Below are 21,560 nucleotides of genomic sequence, written 5' to 3' on the forward strand. Positions count from 1 at the left end.
GCATTTGCGACCCTTCGAATAGCCCAGGCCCAACACGGAAACTGTTTCCAAATGAAAATGATACGAAGGCTTGGGCCAATCATGCAACTAGCCCAATACTTTGAGGGGCCAGGCAGACCGATGGCGGGTCATTTTCTCCCACCGACGATTTATGGTACTCTCATGATTAATCTGATAGTAATTCCTTCGGCCACACCCTTTCCGTCTTACAAATCGCAGTTGTTAACTTGACTGGACCACTCACCTAACACATCTTATCAGTGTCTTCTTCTCCCTCTTCTCTCTGTTAGTTAATTAAATAGAGCACACAGTCGTCCTGTTTACTAGAACTGCAACTAATACCACTACCAAATGCAACATGATGAGGGACACTGAATCATCTGATGAAGAAGATGATCGAGAGAACCTGATCCATCAAAATGAAAGAGTAAATGACCTTTCTAAATCTCCACGCCGTTCCACATTCCAAATCGAAGACGTCAAGGACCAATTTGCCCTTTGTCGGCGCTTCAATTTCACCTCCGGTAAGAGGTATTTACTGGCAATTATTCTTCCAGTTTTGGTACTTATTCTTTATTTCGCTACCGATATCAAGAGCCTATTTCAGACCTCTGTTACCACCATAAAGTATGATGGTTCCGTCAATTCCATGCGCGAGTCCGAATTGCGGGCTCTTTATTTGCTTAGACAGCAGCAATTGGGGCTTTTCAAGCTGTGGAATCACACACTAGTTAATGATACTTCTACTACACATACTGGTAGTAGCTTGGAGTCCACTCCTGGGTTTGCTTCGGTTTCGAGGTCCTCAAATGTGGAAGATCTCAAAGCCGATTTGCTCAGACAGATTTCACTAAATAAACAAATTCAACAAGTTCTTTTATCCTCTCATCAATTAGGTAATTCTTTAATTACATCAGATAATTCCACAGACCCTACTCTCAGTGGTTTAGGTAGGTGTCGGAAGGTGGATCACAACTTGTCCCAGAGGAGAACTGTGGAGTGGAAACCAAGATCCAATAAGTACTTGTTTGCAATTTGTGTCTCCGGCCAGATGTCAAACCATTTGATCTGTTTGGAAAAGCATATGTTCTTCGCAGCTCTGCTCAACCGCATTTTGGTTATTCCGAGCTCAAAAGTTGATTATGAGTTTCGTAGAGTCTTAGATGTTGATCATATAAATAAGTGCTTGGGGAGAGAAGTAATTGTGACCTATGATGAATTTGCAGAAAGGCGAAAGAGCCATTTGCACATAGATAAATTCCTTTGTTATTTCTCTCAGCCACAACCTTGTTTTTTGGATGAAGAACGTGTTAAGAAGTTGAAATCATTAGGGATATCTATGAATAAGCTCGAAGCTGCTTGGAATGAAGATGTTAAGAATCCAAAGAAAAGGACTGTCCAAGACATAATGGCTAAGTTTTCTACGGATGATGATGTTCTTGCAATAGGTGATGTGTTCTTTGCTGATGTGGAGAAGGACTGGGTAATGCAGCCTGGAGGCCCCATTTCCCACAAATGCAAGACACTCATTGAGCCAAGTCGTCTTATTATGCTTACTGCTCAACGTTTCGTCCAAACGTTCTTGGGAGACAACTTTATCGCTCTTCATTTCCGCAGACACGGTTTTCTGAAATTCTGGTATGTTTTTGTTTGATGCTGGATCTAGTGTTTAATAGCTATTTGATTTTGCATCTATCACTAGTAGGGGGGACAAAATGACCAGTGCTAGTGGCTGATCAATATATTGCTTAGTAACTTTCATTTCCATGCCCAATAATGCCTCCAATTATGTGTTACTGCCATAATGACAAAAGCTTCTCATCTCAGTTCTTCCTCATCTTTTTATCATACTTTACCACCTCTGATTCGTTTATTGGTCTTCTCAGCAATGCCAAAAAGCCAAGTTGCTTCTACCCTGTTCCTCAAGCTGCAGACTGTATCAATCGTGTGCTTGAGAGGGCCAATTCTCCAGTAATATATCTTTCCACAGATGCTGCAGAAAGTGAAACTGGTCTACTTCAGTCACTTGTTGTATTCAATGGGAAGACAGTACCCCTTGTTCAAAGGCCTGCTCGAAATTCAGCTGAAAAATGGGATGCTTTATTGTACAGACATGGCCTTGAGGGTGACCCTCAGGTGAGTTTTAAATATGCATTTTGTCCATATTCATAAGCAGAATATTAAGAGCAGCTACTTTATGTGGCACTGGACAATACAGTTGGTAACTTTGATACTGGAACTTCTATGCTCTATCGTTTTGGATCCAGCCTCTGCTTTCTAATCTTAATCTGTCAAATGAGCACATTTTGAATTCCTCGAGTTTGACCTGTAGTGAAATTAGACTTAAATTTTAATTCTATTTATGGGAAGGTAGAATAGATCTGATTCAATTTTATCTTGGATAATATAGATCATCACCCCATTATACTTGCATTGTATTCAAGTTTTAACATGCGTTTAGAGGTGTTCATATTTATTGTGGGTTGGTAAGGTGGTGCGGGTGCTTGAGAATGTAGGAGAAGGTGTGAGCCATTTTTCAAGTAGATAATGTAGGTTCTAGAAGTCTTTTGATTGTAAATATAAATTTGTTTTGTGGGTTCTTGAATGTAGTTTGATGTCCTTTAGTTCTTCATGGGCTTAAGTCAACAACAACAACATACCCAATGAAATCTCACAAGTGAAGTCTGGGGAGGGTAGAATGTACGCAGACCTTACCACAACCTTTGTGCGGTAGAGAGGTTGTTTCTGGACAAAAGTCAAATTGTATTTAGTATTTGCTTATTAAACAAAAGGTTAATCCGTACTGATTAGCTGGCATGAAATTTGTAAATGTTTCTCTTTGGCAAAAGAGAGTTTTTTCTTGTCTTTTTGAAGATGCGTAGAATTTTGGGATGTCAAAAATAGGATAGTAGGATGCTTAAAGTCAGTGTCATGAAGTACTAGATGTACAAGAAAGTTGTATTGAACTGGCTATGCATTTTTGCTCTTGCCTGAATTTATTTTTACAGGACCTAATGTGTATAGAAAGCCTTAAGAGTCTGTTTGGATTGACTTAAAAATTAGTCAAACCTACTTCTAAGTCATTTTTAGCTTTTGGAAATGTTTGGCGAAGTTAAAAATAACTTAAAATAAGTTTAAAATAACTTTAAAAAAGTTAAAAACTAAAAGTAGGAGTCTCTCTACTTTTTATTTTGACTTAAAAGCTACTTTTTTTTTCTACCTATCCAAATGGGCTCTTAATGGTACCTCCCTTTCCGGGTAATAGGTACAAAATTAATCTGTTCAAGTCTGTGAATCCTACTGGAATTCTCATATTTTAGCCACGATGGATTTGCACGCATCCAAACATCACATGTTTCTTCTCTTAGATTGTACAGTTTCTACCATCAGTTGTATGTAGGATCTTAGGGAACTTATTGGTAGAAGAACAAGGTTCATGTAACTTATACATAGTATGGTTTTTCGATAGCTCATGTTATTATTCCTTATAGGGGACAGGCAGCGCAGAAGCAGAATCCTGTAAATGAAGTCTGCTTTTCTTTAGTCTTATCTTGCATTCTCTTGTTAAATTTTGTTTGTTGGTCTTGCATGCTCTTATTTGTCTTCTCAATTCCTTCATGAAGGTGGATGCTATGCTGGACAAGACAATTTGTGCCATGTCTAGTGTGTTTATTGGATCATCAGGGTCTACTTTTACTGATGATATTTTGCGGCTACGAAAAGACTGGGGATCTGCTTCGCTTTGTGATGAGTATCTATGCCAGGGTGAACTGCCAAACTTTGTCGCTGATGACGAGTGAAGCAGATAATGGCTGAACATACTTCGTCTTGTACTCCTCAAGCTCATTCTGCTACTGAACAAGTTACTATGCCTGAAGAAAATGAAAAATTGTGTTGGAGTAAAGAGTGATATCTTTTGTTATATTGTCTGTTACATACTTGTAATCTCGATTCTTTAGCATAGATGGCCTATTTGGCCAATTCTTTTGGTCTGTATTCTAGTGTATAATATTGGTTAGCAGAGTGACAATGTTTTGTTCTGTGTATCTGTTTTATCTCTTACCACCAGTTTTAGAGTTTGTAGGCTTGCATATTGACACATACACTTCTCAATAGTTGAATTTTTTCAGGATGAGAAAAGATAACTTCACTTTCTTGTTTTTGTGTTTTAAGTATACTGAGGGAAAATCACAAAGCTGAGGCAAATATAAGTGGATCAGAATCAACTTGCTTCAGAGATGGAAAAAAAGAAATCGACATGATTTGTTTTTTTTTTTTTTTTTTTTCTGTCCGCTGGTTGAGAAACAGATGAAAATGTAAACAAATGTTATTCTAAGTGTTTGTTCGATTTTTATATTAATGTTCATTGACATTTCTACGTTGTCGCAACTCTCATTTGTTTCAGCTGAATTGACTGCTTTGCTCGATCAATTCATTTTATTAATCAGCAATAATGTTTTGCTAATTTTCAGCGCCAGTAACAAACTACTACTACTTCAAAAGAATTGAAAAGATATACAACGTATCACCTATTTATACGTTTAGCTATTTAACATATACTGAGCGAATGCACAGTTCTGAACACATTTTTATAATAATATATCTATTTTTATTCATGATAATTATTTTAATTCTTAACTTAATTAATTGTTATTACCGGAGTGGGCTTAAAATTTGTGAGCCCATTAGGATTTAACGCAAGAATAGGTCGTGTTGGGTCGACGATCACGTGGATAGAAAGCCCTATATATAAATAAAGAGTCGTCTGCTCTAATTCTCTTGTATTTGTTCCCATTCTCTTCTTGTTTCTCAAGAAAACTAAAAGATTCTTCCCATCTGAAGGAAATGGCACCCGCAGCAGATGTGGAGGATGAGATTAAGGACGAGAAGAACCCTAGGCCTCTGGATGAAGATGATATTGCTCTACTCAAGACTTATGTACTCTTCTTCCTCGCCTAATCTTGCATATCTTCATATTCAAATCTTTCCTATCTTATCGTATCGTGTGCGTTCTTTCTAATTATAGTTAATCTTTGGTTACGCACTGTTGCAACCATATCGCTATGATGCAAAAATGCAGAATTGCGAAGAACTCACAGGTAGTACTGAAACAATGAGAATTTGGAAATCACTAAGCTATGTAAAGAAAACTAAATTGGTAGCCAAAGAATGAGTTTTATTAATGTTAAATGGTATTTGTAATGGTCATACTGCTAACTAGTATGAAACGACCCCTATGGCCTAAATTAACTTGAGACTACTTCTACTGTAGCTAACAAATTTACCTGTGCTACATTCATTTGAGCTGCAGTTGAGATATGTATGGTTTTCTTTTCCTTTATTAATGTTGGGGGAAGTTGAGATATGTATGGTTTTCTTTTCCTTTATTAATGTTGGGGGAAGGTGCAATATGTACTGTTAGAAATCTCCATCTTATTTTTGTGTATCAATTCCCCTTGAAATGAACTTTGTCATCAATGGATCGGGTCTGGAAATTGGTCAAGTACTGATGATGGAATTTTTGAGTTCCAAAGTTAGGCAGAAGGCCGGACCATATAGAAAAGAAATGAGCAACATCCAGGGTCCAATATTTTTCTCATCAGCTTGAAAGCAACCATATAACAATTTTACTTCCAGACGTGCTGACCCTCCTTGATATAGGCTCTAGCAGATATTTCATAGATTTTACTTGAAATATAAGTAAGTGAAGTGACAAAGTTTTCTAGCTCCATTAAGAGAAGGAGCAAAGAGTGAATTATTGTTAGCATAAGTAGATGAAGAACCTGCTTTTGATCTGCCCTGTCGAATGCTTTGTCATTCTTATGTTTTGAAAGATGGCTACCCTGCTACTACATCAGACTGTACAATGCCCTTCTGCTTTTTGCAATTAACACCCTTTAAGTCTGAACTGACCTTTTTTATTGCCCATAACTTCTTTTCTTTCATTGGGTTCTTTCTCTCATACAATTTGTTTAATCCTCTATGGAATCAATGTTTAGTGGACAATCATCAACATCATGAAGCCTTGCTCCTCTTGAAATATTACAGAGGTGGAGAACTTAATATCCACTCTGATAGAACGGAAATTGGACTTGCTCTTACAAGTTCCTAAGCCATACCCATCTTACCTGAAGTAAACCTTCTAACACTTATGGAGATTTATTTACAAAAATATGGTGTGATCAGGTGATAGGGGTGTATAGTTCTTGGCGATAAAATATCATTCATTTGGATAGACATTGCATGAGTTCTATTCATGTAAAGAGTGTTTGATCACACTTCTATATGTACTTCTAGTGTGCGAGTACAACCACAGACACATCCCACATTGTATGTAAAAGAGTATGCTATTTTTTCCTTGTGAAATTTTTAGTTTGGTTCCTTTTCACTAGAAATCCCTTCTTTCATTTTGAAAGTATATACGACTTAGTATCTGATCATTGTTTTAATTAAATTATTGAAATACTTTTTGCAGGGTTTGGGGCCTTATTCCACAAGCATAAAGAAAGCTGAGAAGGAAATCAAGGAAATGGCAAAAAAGATAAATGATTTGTGTGGTAAGTATTTGTATGTCTTTGCTTTTTATCTTTGATGTTGAACTAATTCCATCTCTAAATGCAAACTACTGTTCATTGCCGCACATTGTGGTCTTTGTTTTTTCTGGGGGATAGAAAGGAGAAACAGAAAGCTTTTCTTGTCCCTTGATCCTGGGAATTGATTTACTTTTGTTAAAGTGTGTAGATGTGTTTTCCTACTTTTTCCTTTACACATTTCCCTATATATGCATGGTGAATTTCAACTTGCTGTCTTACTGATCATGCAGGTATTAAGGAATCTGACACTGGGTTGGCTGTACCAAGTCAGTGGGATCTAGTTTCAGATAAACAGATGATGCAGGAGGAGCAACCTCTTCAGGTGTGGTTTTTTTTGGAAATGAAAGTTGACTAAGTCTTTGCTTGTCAGATACTTTGAAGCTGTAACTAAATCTTTGGAGCAGGTGGCTAGGTGTACAAAGATAATTAGCCCCAATACTGAAGATGCAAAATATGTTATAAATGTCAAGCAAATTGCTAAGGTATGTTATACTTTCTTTTGCATGTCATATTGGCTGTATTAATTTCATTTCTGACAGTAATTCAAGTTGTGTGAGTGTTGTTTGTCTTGTAAGTCTCCGCAAACTGATCCAGAATAGGTCTGTGCTTAAGCAGTAATAAGTGGCATATTGTGGTTAGCAGCAACACATAAGTAAGAAATTTGACATGTCTTGATTTGGAGATCTATCAGTCATTTTCCTTTTCTTCTGAGAACTTACACTGATTAACTAACAGTAACAGGATATCTTCCCATGTTTTTGTGTTTAGCCTGAGGGTTTGTACTCATTAGATTGCTTTAGTTTTTTTTGGGTAAATGATGTATTAATTTCCATGCGACAATTGTTGTAGTACCATTGGTTGGATTTATTTTGCAAATTGCAATGGATTATGATCACCTTGTTTGACTATTTGCTTCTTTCGTACCTGCAGTTTGTTGTTGGATTAGGTGATAAAGTTTCACCAACTGATATAGAAGAAGGCATGAGAGTCGGGTAAATTCTTCTTCTTATTGTTCTGTCTCAGGATCTTGTAGCATGGTTTGATGTTTTGCTGTGGTCTGTCCCCCCAAAGTGTTGATTTGCTTTAGCTAGTTGTTAATAACTTTTTGCTAGAGATGGTGAAAGAAAGCAACACTTAATAGCAAACATTTTATCTTTTTAATTGGTGGATCCACAATTCCACATTCTCTGTCAGAAGCAACTGTTGCTTATTGCTGATTATGAAAGCTTGATTGGTGCATATCTTGCAAAATTACTAGTTTGTGGAATGGATCCAAATAACTTACCTTCTTTTCCTGCTAAAGATGGCCAGTATAGATATTATTTAGCTTTTAGGCGGCACATCTGTAAGATTATTAAATTGACTTTGAGTCTTCTGTTCTTTTAAAAGTTTGTTGACTCTTAGCTTGACTATTTTTGTTAATGTTGCAGTGTTGATAGGAATAAATATCAAATTCAGATTCCGTTGCCCCCCAAAATTGATCCAAGTGTCACAATGATGACTGTCGAGGAAAAACCTGATGTTACATATAATGATGTTGGAGGATGTAAAGAACAAATTGAGAAGATGCGAGAGGTGATGATGAGTGTTCATTCTTCTGTTGTGTTCTATATTTTCCCTTTTCCCCTTTGGTTGACGTTGACAAATTGGTTTGTGCTCCTTCGCTTGCTCAATTAACAACAGGTTGTTGAACTTCCCATGCTTCACCCTGAAAAATTTGTCAAACTTGGAATTGATCCCCCTAAGGGTGTTCTCTGCTATGGTCCTCCTGGTACTGGGAAAACATTGCTTGCCAGAGCTGTTGCAAATCGTACGGATGCATGCTTCATTCGTGTTATTGGTAGTGAGCTTGTTCAGAAATATGTTGGTGAGGGGGCTAGAATGGTTCGTGAACTGTTCCAGGTTAGAAGCATTCTTATTTTTTTTTATTTTTTTTTGGATTACCTAGGAATCCCCCAACTCCAATTGGTCTACTGGTGGAAAACTCAGGAGAGTATTGACCTGCACCTCTACCATGTTCCCACTTAAATACCAAACCTCGTGTCTGTTACAGGGTTTGAAATCGTGAGGTGCAACCACCTCACGTCCTTACTATTGAACCAAAGCCCCACTGTGAGATAATACACTCTTATTGTTGAACTCGTTTATCAAGGTTCAACTTTAGCATGGATTCTTAACTGGAGCTTTGATATGACAGATGGCACGCTCCAAGAAGGCCTGCATTGTGTTTTTCGACGAAGTAGATGCCATTGGAGGTGCACGATTTGATGATGGAGTTGGGGGAGACAATGAGGTTCAAAGAACCATGCTTGAAATTGTGAACCAGCTTGATGGTTTTGATGCTCGAGGGAATATTAAAGTTCTCATGGCAACCAATAGGTTAGCTTGCCTATATGTTGCAAAAATAATTTGTGTATATGTTGCAATTGTTTTTCCTCCATCAGTGTACACATTTACTTGTGTTATTTCACGTTTTGGTAGTTAAAATTTGGAGCTATTGGTCAATAAGTGTTGCACAGAGACGTGAATGGCTCTCCTGGGCATGTTACAAGTTGACTTCATATATATTTACTACTGAAAAAACCACCTTGTGCTGAACCACATGAAGTCCCTTGTGGGCCTGATTTTTATTTTATTTGATACTCTTGAAGGTTCTTCCCCTTTTAGTGCTCTCTTGGTGGTCTGAACTTTTCATCTTTTGATGGTCTATGGTCAGGAATGACACGGTGTCTTCAAACAAATACTCATGCTTGATAGCGTAAAATGCTGCTCACAGCTTGTTATCATCTTGCTCAACTTGTAACTCCATCCTATTGTTTACAGACCTGATACACTTGATCCAGCTTTATTACGTCCTGGTCGATTGGATCGGAAAGTTGAATTTGGGCTGCCTGATTTGGAGAGTAGAACACAGATATTCAAGATTCACACACGGACAATGAACTGCGAGCGGGATATTCGGTTTGAACTCTTGGCCCGACTCTGTCCTAACTCTACAGGTAATCTCCAATAAACATGAGTAGCATGTCAGACATTATAAACTAAACAATAATACATCTGGCATGTGGGCATTAACTTTGTCTGGCTGATTGTAACACCTACCTTCGTCTTTTGATAGCGTAAAGACTATTCTATTAAATCAGATATTTGTACTGTCATACTAATGAAGACTAGGAAATCATTCAAGTGCCACTTTTCCATTTTAGGATTTGTCAGAAAATTACAGGAAATCATTAGAAGTTATAAGAAATCATTTGTTGCAGTAGTTCTATGTAAACAAGGTCCTATAACTTTTGCTGATCGTATGTCATCCGTCTCAGGCTGCCATCTTTCTTGATACCTTTTGAATCTGATTCTCTGATTGTTTTAGGGCAACTAATTATTGCTTTTGATATGTCATGTTTGTTTGTACTTCTGTTGGGAAGTTTGAATAGCTTTAATGCTATGGGAGAGCTTAGATTAATTGCCATGGTAGGCGCACACTGCTAGGGACAAGATCTCTGTGAGCTATTGATGCACTTAAACTGAAGTTGAGGAGGCAGCGTCAAAGGAGAAATGTATGGTAGATAATATATAAGCAGAGACGAAGAGGGACCGTAACATTCTATTGGTTCTTTTTGTTCCAGGAGCTGACATTAGAAGTGTGTGCACGGAAGCTGGAATGTATGCTATTCGAGCAAGGAGGAAAACTGTCACGGAGAAAGACTTTTTAGATGCTGTCAATAAAGTCATCAAAGGGTACCAGAAGTTCAGTGCAACACCGAAGTACATGGTCTACAATTGATTGGGCCTCTTTTTGGCTCTTGAAGGAGGGGACAAAAGGCATTGACAGGAACAAGGAGCTTTCATTTGATCATGAAAAATATAAACCTTTGGCTGCTGTTGTGTTTACTGCCTGGAAGATGAAGGATCCGATGTGACTTGTGCATTGTAAAGTCTTTGATGATTGTTGTCGACTTGTCGGTACCAAAACTGGACTCTATTTCTCCGATAATTTTCGCTGTTTCAGCTTTTTAAGTTGTACTTCCATTCTTTGCTTTGCAATGTGCTATAGTTTGTTTTGATTGCCCACTGCTACACATCTTCTAAAAGATACATTTGTTTTTTGTTCTGTACATGCTTCCTGGTGTCATGTGTGCAATCATTTTCTTTCTTTTTTTGTTTGCAATCAAACACTTGCCTTTTTTAGTATAATAGAGATCCAGCAAATGTATGAAGGTGACTCAAATTCTGAATGATTCTTATACAGTGGTAGTCATATACATATTTAGGTGGTTGATTGTAAAATGTAAGGAGATTTTGTTCGTATCTTGGTAAATCCAAATAAACAAAAACTAAATACACAAATAAGACATCTGTCTACACGTCCCTATTTTATTGATAACATCTTTTAATTTATGTGGCATTTTTTCCTTTCTTGTCTGTCCTAAAAAGATGCCACATTTTTCTTATTTGACCGTAAATTCATGCCCTGCGTATCGCCTTCTCACTTCATTAAAAACCTTGTTTCCCCTGGTCATGATGAACCAATATATCATTTTCAGATTCTTTATCAACCTAAAATTGGGGTTACTCTTCGCCCCCACAACCCCCAGCAAGTGAAGGGCATCATTGAGTGGATTCTGTGTTTTCTTTTGCTTTTCTTGAGATCTCATTACAAGCTTGGCAACAACATTTAATGGAAATCCGTAAGTGGGGTCAGGGTAGGTGTGCAGCTGGTTGGTAAGGACTAAGGAAGATACTTGTCGAACAGACAATACTGAATGCCGTCGGTTGCAATGTCATGTCAACTAAGATAAAGAAAATTGTTGGAATATGGCACTAGTACATACATGTTTGTTCAGATGATAGTTTGTAATGTGACATCATATGAAAATATGAAATAATATTATTTCTTTAATCCCGCTGTTAAGAACAAATTAGAAGGAAGAGGAAAAGAACTGAAAATAAATTATGCACTATGAACAGATTTTAGCGTCTCGTTTTGGTACAATGCACTCCAAGTCTGCAAAACAACAGGCTCGAAGTCATTTCTCATGAATAGAAACAAAAAAAAAAAAAAGACACCTCCACGTGTTAGAATAGGCAACATGTTGAGTACTCAACGTCACATGGAAACTATGGTTCATAGTCCGGGCCATCTGTTTCACCCCTTGAAGTACCCTGATCAGCACCAAATGTCCTCTTGCTCATGTTTGCTCGTTGCACTAGCCGAACTAATGCTTCAACCACTTCCGACATAGGTGGCCTGAACTCGGGCTCAGGCTGCCACAAAGAAAAAAAAAAGAGAGGTCCATTGAGATAATTTAAGGAACTAGATTAATGAAAACTAAGTAGCAGATTTCTGAAAGCTAATCATTCACTTCCAGTTCGAAATATTACCTGGACACAGAGAGCTATTACATCAGCAAAGCGTGATAGAGATTTAACAGGATAGAGCCCCTCGAGTGCTGGATCAACCATCTTAGCTAGGGCATCAATATCATGCAGCTGAGGTGTTGCCCATCTAACTAGAGATTGTTCAGATCTTGTTCTTGCGCTGCATTAAGAGAACAGAGAATATCATCAGAAAATTTTCTGAAACTTCAAATTTGTACCGTTTCTTTAAGAAACTTACATAATATCATGGGATGCTAAATAACATTACCTATCAAAAGGTTTTCGTCCGGTAAGAAGTTCCAACATAACCACTCCAAAGCTGTACACATCACTTTTTATGGTACAGAGTCCGGACATAGCAACTTCGGGGGCACCATATCCCGATCCTGTATTATGGTTCAATGCCTACGAGAAGAGATTGATAGTCATGTGAATATCTCAGGAAACTGGCTTTATGATGAAAATCTATACTAGCTGAAAAAGAGGAAATTAGACACCTTGCAAAAAACTAGTAGATACTTCTCAGCTTCTGAGTCAATCTAATTTTTAACATGGCAACAAAATTCCTTTTTTGATATTTGATAATTCATGGTAAAGAGTATACGCCTTCTATAGATATGATACTGTGGATGACTTATATCGAAGATCTGAATCAAATTTCTGGTTTCTTTTCTACAAGGACAGATGAATAGGCAAAGAGGATACAAGTACAGGCATATAGGCATGTGCATGAGCACCCTTATGCATATGCATTAGTCAATCAGAACCCACATTCATACATTAGAAGATATAGCAACATCCAACAAATGAGACTTAGCAAAGGAAATCCTAAAGCTAGGAGCTATAGCTTACCTGATCTGCATCAGCAATTAGACTTGCCAATCCACAGTCTGATAGATGAGGATTGAGTTCTGCATCAAGTACAATATTTGCAGACTTGATATTCTTGTGAACCAAAGATGGTGAACAAACTTCGTGCAGATACCTGCAAAGGATGCTTATTTTAGCTACTACTGTAGAAACTTGAGAAGAAGAAGATGGAAAGATCAGTATATTAAACATGGTGGATAAACAATGGCTCGCAACACATATTTTCTTTTCTTTTAATGTTCAGATAATGAATCATCTTCTTGCATGTTACTGATCATCAATGCTCCAGAAATCTGAACTATTTAATGGCCTTCATAATAAATGATTAAGTCTGATTTAAACACAGGAACACAGCTTTAATTACTGAGTGCTTAGGTATTGGAGTTCACAATATATAACTCTCCACTTCCTCTTCAGGAAGAAAGTAACTATTCCATAAGCTTCATTCTATCTCCCCCCCCCCCACAGGAAAAGAAACTTCATTATTGTTTGACTACACATACCAGAAAATATATGACAGACACTAGTATTTCAACCAATGGTACAAGGAAAATATAAAACCTTGTTATGAGCTCCGTGAACATTATAAAATGGTATCAAATATCTTTGTAGATCATGGAAACTCACTCTAGTGCTCTTGCTGTGCCTAGTGCAATCTTAACTCGGCTATTCCATGTTAGAGGCTTGCTTTCCTCATCTGACAGATGCAGGAAATCATGCAGAGAACCATTTTTGTGGAATTCATAAACCAGCAGATGCTGCCCGTGCTCTGAACAATATCCAACCAGCTCAGTAACATTTGGATGGTGCAACCGTGATATCTCAGAAACAATATCGAGAAAATCTTCAGGATTCTGGAGTGCAGAAGAGTTGATTTTCTTGACTGCAAGAACCTATGGCATTTCAAAAATTAGAAAGGAACTTATGAGGATGGTTCAGTTACACAGGACAAGATGATAGTAGCTCCGAACTGAGTTTTGAACAAACATAATTTTTCAACTAATTTTTAATGATCAAACTTCTTTCATTTTCTTTAGATGGGTACTTTTTCATATTGAACGTTTATCTGTCATTTCAACTATCTTGCTTAAACATTCATTTGCAGCACATAAAAAATTCATGATTTTTTTATCCAATTAGAGAGAGCCATTTTCTTCACATAGATAGTCAGTTAGTCATAAGACATAAATCATACCTTTCCATCATCGAACTGAGCCCTATAAACACGCCCAAATGATCCCTCGCCAATAAGGTTATCAACATTGAAGCTATCAGTCGCCATCTGTAGGTCTGCGATTGAATATTGTCTTGCATCTATTTTAGCTGTATTAACTTTCTTGGGTGGGACAATTGGTTTTGCTGCTATGTCAACTTCGTCAAATGACTTGTGGCGTTCAATAGGTGGAGGTCTTAGATTTACTACTGCAGGAGCTTCAAATACTTTCACTATTGGCTCAGAGGAAGCTTCATTACTTTTCAATTCTGCAGTAAAAAAAAAGGACAGTGAATGAACAGAAAATCCAGACAGAGAAGAAGCACAAGACTGTAAGTGTTACAAACAGGCAAATGCATACTCAGGTTCGGATTAATGAGATACGGAAGTGAGATGAGGCTTAAAAGGCATAACTATGCACCACGAGTGATGGAGTTGAGAAAAGCAAAGAATTAGAATTTGCAAAGAGGTGAATTTGGTGGTGAGCACAAATGGTTTAGAATGGGAGAAACTTTCACTTAGCTGAAAGTTGCATTTTGAAGCAATAGTTGTTCTATAAAGGTCAATAAGATTTATGAATAGTAGTTTCATAGGAAGGAAAACCATCAAGGGGAGCTAACTTATAACAAGCATAGGACCAGATCCACTGAAAGAGATCATAAAGCTGAAGTTTTCTTCATTATCAAAAAAGCTGAAGTTCTCTTTATCCCACTATCAGCTTCTACAGGCAATACAGAGTCTAAACATCAGTTCAGATTTCTACAATCAAGTTCTTGGAACTTTTCAGTAAGCAAGAAGTTTTGCTTCCATGGAAGATAGGACCTATCAGCCTTAGCGGTTTTACATTTCGATATAAAGTTTGTTTTTACTTTGGTGTTTTTCTTTTATAGCGAAGACAGTGGCTGTGTTGATCCACTATTAGTTATACACCACAGGCAGTGATAAAGCACAAAGGTTAAGATTGATTCTCCAAATTCACTTTCATAAAATTTCCATTTTATGCAGCAGGTCTATTTTACACCTTTTTAAGCAGGATACCGGAATGAGGTTGATGATAGTGTGGTTGATTGATATGTTCCACAGTTAAATAACAATCACAGAGGCCATGAAAGGGTCTAAAAGACATCTTAACTGATAAAACCAAGAAATTATGAAAAGAAGTACCATGTACTTCCTGGGGGGGAGCAAGAGGAGCAAATGGCTGATTATCATGTTTCTCAATGTCCGTCGATGACCGCTTCAATCTCTTCTTGATAACAAAGAATGCTACAATTGCCCCAACAACTAGAACAGATATCACTATGCCTGCAATGGCTCCACCCCCTATCCCCGATTTACCACCACCATCACCACTGCTTGCACCATCAGTAGGGCTATTATTGCCTCCAGATTTGTGGTGCGGCCTGCTTGCAGGGGGTGTGCCAGGTGGAGGAGGGGGTGCAGATCCTGAGTTCCATGAGTTACCATTTGATCTGTAACAGAAATGTCACAAACCCTGAATAAATTCAAAATACTTCTGATATAAGTTTCAAAATTTATTACGCTAACATGATATACTTACTTCGTGATCCCTTTCAAGTGATCAGGAACCCAGCCAGTAAAACGGTTGTTCTCAACATTCCTAAAGCATAAAGGAATACACATGACTTTCAACCATGCTTTCAATCGAGTCTATATAAATAAGATAAAACATCAGGGATAACATCTAAAAAGAAGCATAGACTGAAAACTCACAAATCATCAAGAGGAAGATTGGCTAAGATATCAATAGTTCCTGTAAACTGGTTGTTCTGCAAATACCTGCATACTTCAACATGTAAACTTCACCACTGAAGGACTCAACCAATTGTCTACAAGGATGAAGCAGAAAATTTATTAGCTCACATTTTATTCATACTAGTCAGTGCCTTGAAGCTTTGAGGAAGATCACCCGTCATAGCATTGAATGAGAAATCCCTGAAGCGTACAGATCAATCAATCAAAAACTATGAGACAGAGAATGATAAACTAGTCATTTAGAGGTTTCTAAGACTTGACTTAAGAATATCTCGAAATGTATACAGCTTCTTAGTTGACTTAACTGGGACAATCACATAAGTTTACAGATTACAACAAGGATCAGATACTGTCTTTCATGATATTGACTTTCTTTCCCAAAGCAACAAGTCAACAACTCGGATGCGAGAAGAAAAGTTTATACTAATGAAGTAAGAATGACATGTTTTACCTACAACACCTCATATATGAGTTATGACCACAACTTTGTAATATTAAAACACTCAAGAAATGCCATGAGAGAAGATAGGGCTTACAATGTATTGAGAGAAGACAGAGAGTCGAATGCGACAGTCACTTGTCCTTGAATTTGATTATGACTGACATTTCTACAGCCAGATAAAAATATTAAAGTCATTGAAAAGCTCAACCTTAAACCAAAAGCTTATTGCTGGAAAGCAAATTGCAGTCAAATTCAAAGATTTTACATACAAGTATCGGAGGGAAGTCATCTGCGAAACGGAATATGGAAGGGCACCATTAAAACCATTAGCAGCAAGGTTTCTGCATTGCAAGGCAAGGTTTAAGAAAGATAGGTGGAAAAATAGCATCTGGAATGATGAAAATATACTAACTACGAGACATACAATCTTTGCACATTTGGAGGAAGCTGATAAGGTAACTGGTTTCCCAAATTGTTATTACTTATGTCACTGCAAAATTAGAAGTGTGTAAGAATTTGATATAGATATAGATCGAAGAAACATTTATGAGGACATTATTGAAGGCCATTTATCTTACAAATTAGTCACCGATGTAAGACTTGCTAATTGGTAGCCCAGTGAACCAGAGAGTCCAAGACCTGATATCTTGCTGGAGGAAAATGAAAAGGGAAGAAAGCATCAGAAATCACCAAGTCAACAATTCCAAGAATTGAAACATGATGAAGAAGATAAAGAAGGAAAACATCAACAATAATTACTTACAACAGTAAGGAAGAGAGGAACTCACATTTCAGTAACTCTATTGCCCGAGCAAGTAATTCCTGTCCAGGATTCTCCACAAGGATCACCACCATTGGCATTCCATTTTGTTAGCTGTCCAGGTGAATTTAGGCTGCTATACAGAACTCTCAGAGCAGAAGCTGAAAATCAAAGCGCCACCAAAAAAATCAGCTAGGCATACTTACAGGTCAACATATTCTTATATTGTTCAAACAAAAAGTTTCTGTTCATTAATAATAGCTTGAAGAGTAATCAAACGGTGGACAAACTGTTAACGAGTGGTAAATCTACAAGACATCAATAAACATGGAGAAACGCAACAAGTGCGTTGATCAAGCCATGAACCTATTTGTGTATTATCAATGGGAGAAGAGTCTTTTAGGTTATAATGCCCTTGATCATTTTTAACCTCACTTGTTTTGGCGTCCCACCCCCACTACCCTGTCCCGCTTCCAAGCAGCAGAAAGAAGAAAAGCCAAAATCTTCTGGAGCAACTTGGCTGAAAATGGTAACTAAGTCAAATATGTCCGACGAAGTTTCAATATGTCAGTTCTCAGAATGAATGGAAGTAATAATGCAAAGATTCAACAGTACTAAAAGTCCACCGACATGGCCAATACATACATAATATATAAGAATCCAAGAGAGCTCCCTCTATATGATTCATGCCTTGATCAGAAAGGAACTTGTCGCATTTTTACATATACAATAAGACAATATACTATCCAGGTAAGGAAAATATCAACAAATTTGGGACGGTTGCCGAGTTAATTGTCAGGTAGATTGATACTCATTGACTTTCCAAATCAATCAACCTCCATTAATCATTAATGGTCAGTAAGCATACAGACAAACAGATAGAAACAATAAATGAGAATGATTAAAAGCAATAGCTGACCGTCATTTGGATCTGTGTCGGCAATGGCATAATTAGCACAATAAAGCAAAATGCCGATGAGTATCGGCAGCAGCAGCAACCTCATCTACACGGCGTCGTTTTCTCCTCTTCCACCTCAGTCACAGTCGTCGGAGTTTTCTTTCACCACCAGTACCGGGCACCACAAAACACAAAACCCCAAGCTTCAGCTCGGGAACAGAAGAAAGGCTTTGTCAGAACTTTCCTATTTTTATTTTGATTAATTTGCTTTATAATATTGGGAAGTGTATTTTTTTGATAAATAAATAAATAAATAAATAAAAATAAAAATGTAAAAAAGATGAGGTAGTTGGGTGGGGAGAGGTCGTATAAGGGAAAAGCTGGCAGGCACGATCTGCTAGAAGAATCCAAAGACAAAGAGAGTATAATCCTTCATTTTATTAGAATAGTAATATAATTGGAATTTATTTTCTGTATACAGCTACAGACCTTAGATTCACATATTTTACAAAACCAGATAACCAAATTTAACTTTTTCCCAGATAGAAAAAAGTAGTAGTAACTATTTTCAAAAATCAAGCTGTTGTTAATTACTTATTATTCTAATTAGATATTTTTCTTATCTAAATTGAAATAATGTTTAAAGTAATTTATTTGATTTTTCATCAATTTAGGTGTGTAATGTTAGAGCTAAATTTGATTCTTTTTACAAATAAATATTTGTTGCAATTGAGAGTAATTTTATGTCTTGTATAGTTGGCATTTATTTTTAAGGGGAGAGTAGGATTTCCTTTTAAGAAACAGAAATGATTGCTAGGCATCTTTAACTTTGCATTAAAGGGGTACTACTTTAACGGCGTTAAATGTATATTAGGAGTAGTAGAAATCTATGAACAGATAGAGCTAGTCACGGGCAATCCGTTAAAGTGACGCATTTGTCTGTATCTCTTTTCAGCTTCACCAACTGGACATTCACCTTCTTTTTTTTCTTTTTTCTTTTTTCTTTTTAAGTAGAAATTTGATTAATTTAAATTTGCATCACATAAAATATATTAAAATGATTTTACTAAAGATTATTCATAATTCAGAATTTGAAACTAACACTTCGACGTTCACCCCATTTTTATAACGTATGTTCACTCGATCAATCTCATCAATGGTATAATATTATTTTGTTTTGTTTCTCAAAAAAATAAGTTAAAACTTATCTAATTTAATAGTAGACGGACTAACGTCACTAATTTTTTAAATTATAATAATAAAGAATCAAATCCCTTTTTGTTTATCTCATTAGAATAACTAAAATTTATTTACAATAACAATAAAATAACTAAATATTACACATTACAACATCAAAACACATTCATCAAGGTGACTTGGCATAATGTACATAGAAATTACGTAGTTTTGAACTTATATATGTTTAGTTTTCGTTAAGTTAGAGAATTAATCTATTCAATTTATTCGTAAAAAAAAATATTAAATATGGATTAGCTTAATCATCTTTTTTCACATGAAAACATAATATTCCATATTGATAAAACAATAGGGAAACTATCTTTTTTTAACGATATATATTCCTTTTTTCGAAAGAATTTTCGGTACAACCTAAGTTAATATAGGTGAGAATAAAGAAGGAAAATTCAAATGAGTTTTAATATTTGATGTGGAGTAGAAGATAAGTGAAGCAATAGTAATTGAAATAGTATAAAGATGAAAGTAGAATGAGAATTGGAGAAAATATGTTTTCTATCAATGAAGAGAAACATTCCTTCCTATACTTGCGCGTTGATTTGGATAATTAGTGATTCATTCAACGTTGAAAAATGTTGTCTAATTTGGTGAAGTGGCAATTTTATCAATATAAAAACAGTTTGATGTCATTGATGTGCTTGTTTTCCAACAAACAAATCACTCTCTGTCTTGCTAAGCACCAAAGTTTCTTTTCACTAATAAGTAATAATCTTGTTGAATTTGACATATATGTTTTTGGAAGGGTTGGATATATTGCAAGTTTTTCTCAAGTAAGTTTCAAGTTTAGACAACATGAGGTGGGGCTTTTTTTTTGTTGTTGTTTGTTTGTTTTTCAGAACCCCCCATGAAATGTGACCATTTGTGCAGTAAAAGGAGCACACTTTCACATCAAAATTAGGTAGACTTGATCTTTGAAGAAATGGTCTCTTTTTCTTGCAACAAAAATCTTGAAATTACTCATATATGTGTACCAATTACCAACCCCTCTTGTGCTGCACCCCTAACGTTTCCATTTTTTTCTTTGAAGTTCAATGTTCTATCTTTTGGCGATCTAAATTTAATACTCTTTTCTATTTCAATTATTAGTCATTTCGATAAATTACATTATTTTGAAATATTTGACGTCTTATAGAAATAGGATGTATTTATTACTTTGTGTTTTTTTTTTCAAATTCACTCTTACTCTTTCAATTAGTGTAATGTTAATTAATATGTGAAACATTTAAAGAAAAATAAAAGCTATGTTAAACAAATACTTTAGGTTTGAGCTAGCCTTGAGGGTACTCCTTTGTTCTAGGGGCAGACCCTTCGCGAAAAATCATATTATATATAGATGTCAAATTTTGATATAAAAGTATTGACACCCCTTGACGCTAGTAAAATATTTATTCTAGTGGTTAAGATGTTTCAAAAGTTCCTTGAGGTTGTATGTTCAAGTCACTGCTTTGTTCTCTTCCACTTTTCATTTTGCATGCTTTTAATAAAAGAATAAGTAATATGAGTAAATAATTCAATATATTATTTTATAATTTTAATCTATTACTACTTCTTATTTTCACCACATTAATCTCTCTCTAAATTTATTATAGCAATAATTTTAAATATATATATATATATATAAATCAATCTTCTCTCATTTTTCTAAAACAAATATTTTGGTATAATTAATTTTTAGTAAACATGACCAATAAAATGGAATAGGGAGTGAAAATTAAATACTTTTTTAAATGAAACACCAAACAATATATGAAGGAAAATATTAATTAAAAGGGTAATGCTAAATGGCCAGAAAATTTGGCCAGAAATTTAAAAAGTCTATAATATCATTTTTATTTTAAAATAAACTGATCTTTTTTCCATAGTATGAAATATGTTATTTTAAATTTTCTGGCCAAAAGGTAAATGTTATTGAATAATTGCATGTCGACGTATTAAATGGTGTTTAATCTATGAGCAAGCAACTTTGAGTTATCTAGATCTACAAGTCAGCTTTGAAGTCGCCATCATAATTCATAATTAATGAAAATAGTAGAAGAGTTTAAATGTAAAACACATTACACATATGCCACACGCTATTCTCTAGTTGGAACATGAACTTTTCAAATTAACATTTTCAGTCCTACCATTAGCTTAATTAAGACCACGTTTTAACCGCAAATCATTTAATTTGTTGTGTGATTTGATATTTGCTCTGTAATCAGTTAACTAACAAGGGACCATTTAACTATTGTATCTTACTTAAAGCACATCAATTGATAACTAATTCGAATTTGTCTTCTCTGTTCACTTAGTCATAGTAATTACAATCGAATCAAATTTCTTAACTCTTTATCTTATTTTATGTGTCATTATATAATTTGATTAAAGCATAAGCC

The 21,560-nt window shown here is 35.9% G+C and overlaps 3 protein-coding genes across 3 annotated transcripts; 2 read left to right on the forward strand and 1 right to left on the reverse strand.

The window, feature by feature from the left end:
- The first annotated feature begins 336 nt into the window (after nucleotides 1-336).
- LOC125820664 (O-fucosyltransferase 36-like) lies at nucleotides 337-4,046 on the forward strand. Its single transcript, XM_049500084.1, has 3 exons — nucleotides 337-1,638; nucleotides 1,887-2,136; nucleotides 3,624-4,046. Exons 1-3 carry the CDS (start codon nucleotides 359-361, stop codon nucleotides 3,798-3,800), a joined length of 1,707 nt encoding a protein of 568 aa, XP_049356041.1. The 5' UTR covers nucleotides 337-358; the 3' UTR covers nucleotides 3,801-4,046.
- A 741-nt stretch (nucleotides 4,047-4,787) lies between these two features.
- On the forward strand, nucleotides 4,788-10,706 carry LOC125820712 (26S proteasome regulatory subunit 7 homolog A). Its single transcript, XM_049500135.1, has 10 exons — nucleotides 4,788-4,938; nucleotides 6,476-6,557; nucleotides 6,824-6,915; nucleotides 6,998-7,075; nucleotides 7,524-7,585; nucleotides 8,024-8,168; nucleotides 8,277-8,495; nucleotides 8,791-8,972; nucleotides 9,417-9,592; nucleotides 10,220-10,706. The coding sequence occupies exons 1-10, from the start codon at nucleotides 4,846-4,848 to the stop codon at nucleotides 10,375-10,377; spliced, it is 1,287 nt and encodes a 428-aa protein (XP_049356092.1). The 5' UTR covers nucleotides 4,788-4,845; the 3' UTR covers nucleotides 10,378-10,706.
- A 951-nt stretch (nucleotides 10,707-11,657) lies between these two features.
- On the reverse strand, nucleotides 11,658-18,194 carry LOC125820640 (protein STRUBBELIG-RECEPTOR FAMILY 6-like). Its single transcript, XM_049500053.1, has 16 exons — nucleotides 17,953-18,194; nucleotides 17,062-17,194; nucleotides 16,852-16,923; nucleotides 16,698-16,763; nucleotides 16,543-16,614; nucleotides 16,368-16,439; nucleotides 15,940-16,011; nucleotides 15,790-15,855; nucleotides 15,617-15,676; nucleotides 15,220-15,527; nucleotides 14,038-14,324; nucleotides 13,470-13,735; nucleotides 12,825-12,957; nucleotides 12,241-12,377; nucleotides 11,976-12,132; nucleotides 11,658-11,858 (listed from the first exon to the last, which is right to left on the reverse strand). Exons 1-16 carry the CDS (start codon nucleotides 18,035-18,037, stop codon nucleotides 11,712-11,714), a joined length of 2,133 nt encoding a protein of 710 aa, XP_049356010.1. The 5' UTR covers nucleotides 18,038-18,194; the 3' UTR covers nucleotides 11,658-11,711.
- Between the last annotated feature and the right edge of the window lie 3,366 nt (nucleotides 18,195-21,560).

Source organism: Solanum verrucosum, unplaced genomic scaffold (genome assembly GCF_900185275.1).
Source record: "Solanum verrucosum unplaced genomic scaffold, falcon-dt-bn FXZP01000117.1, whole genome shotgun sequence".
Taxonomy (NCBI): Eukaryota; Viridiplantae; Streptophyta; class Magnoliopsida; order Solanales; family Solanaceae; genus Solanum; species Solanum verrucosum.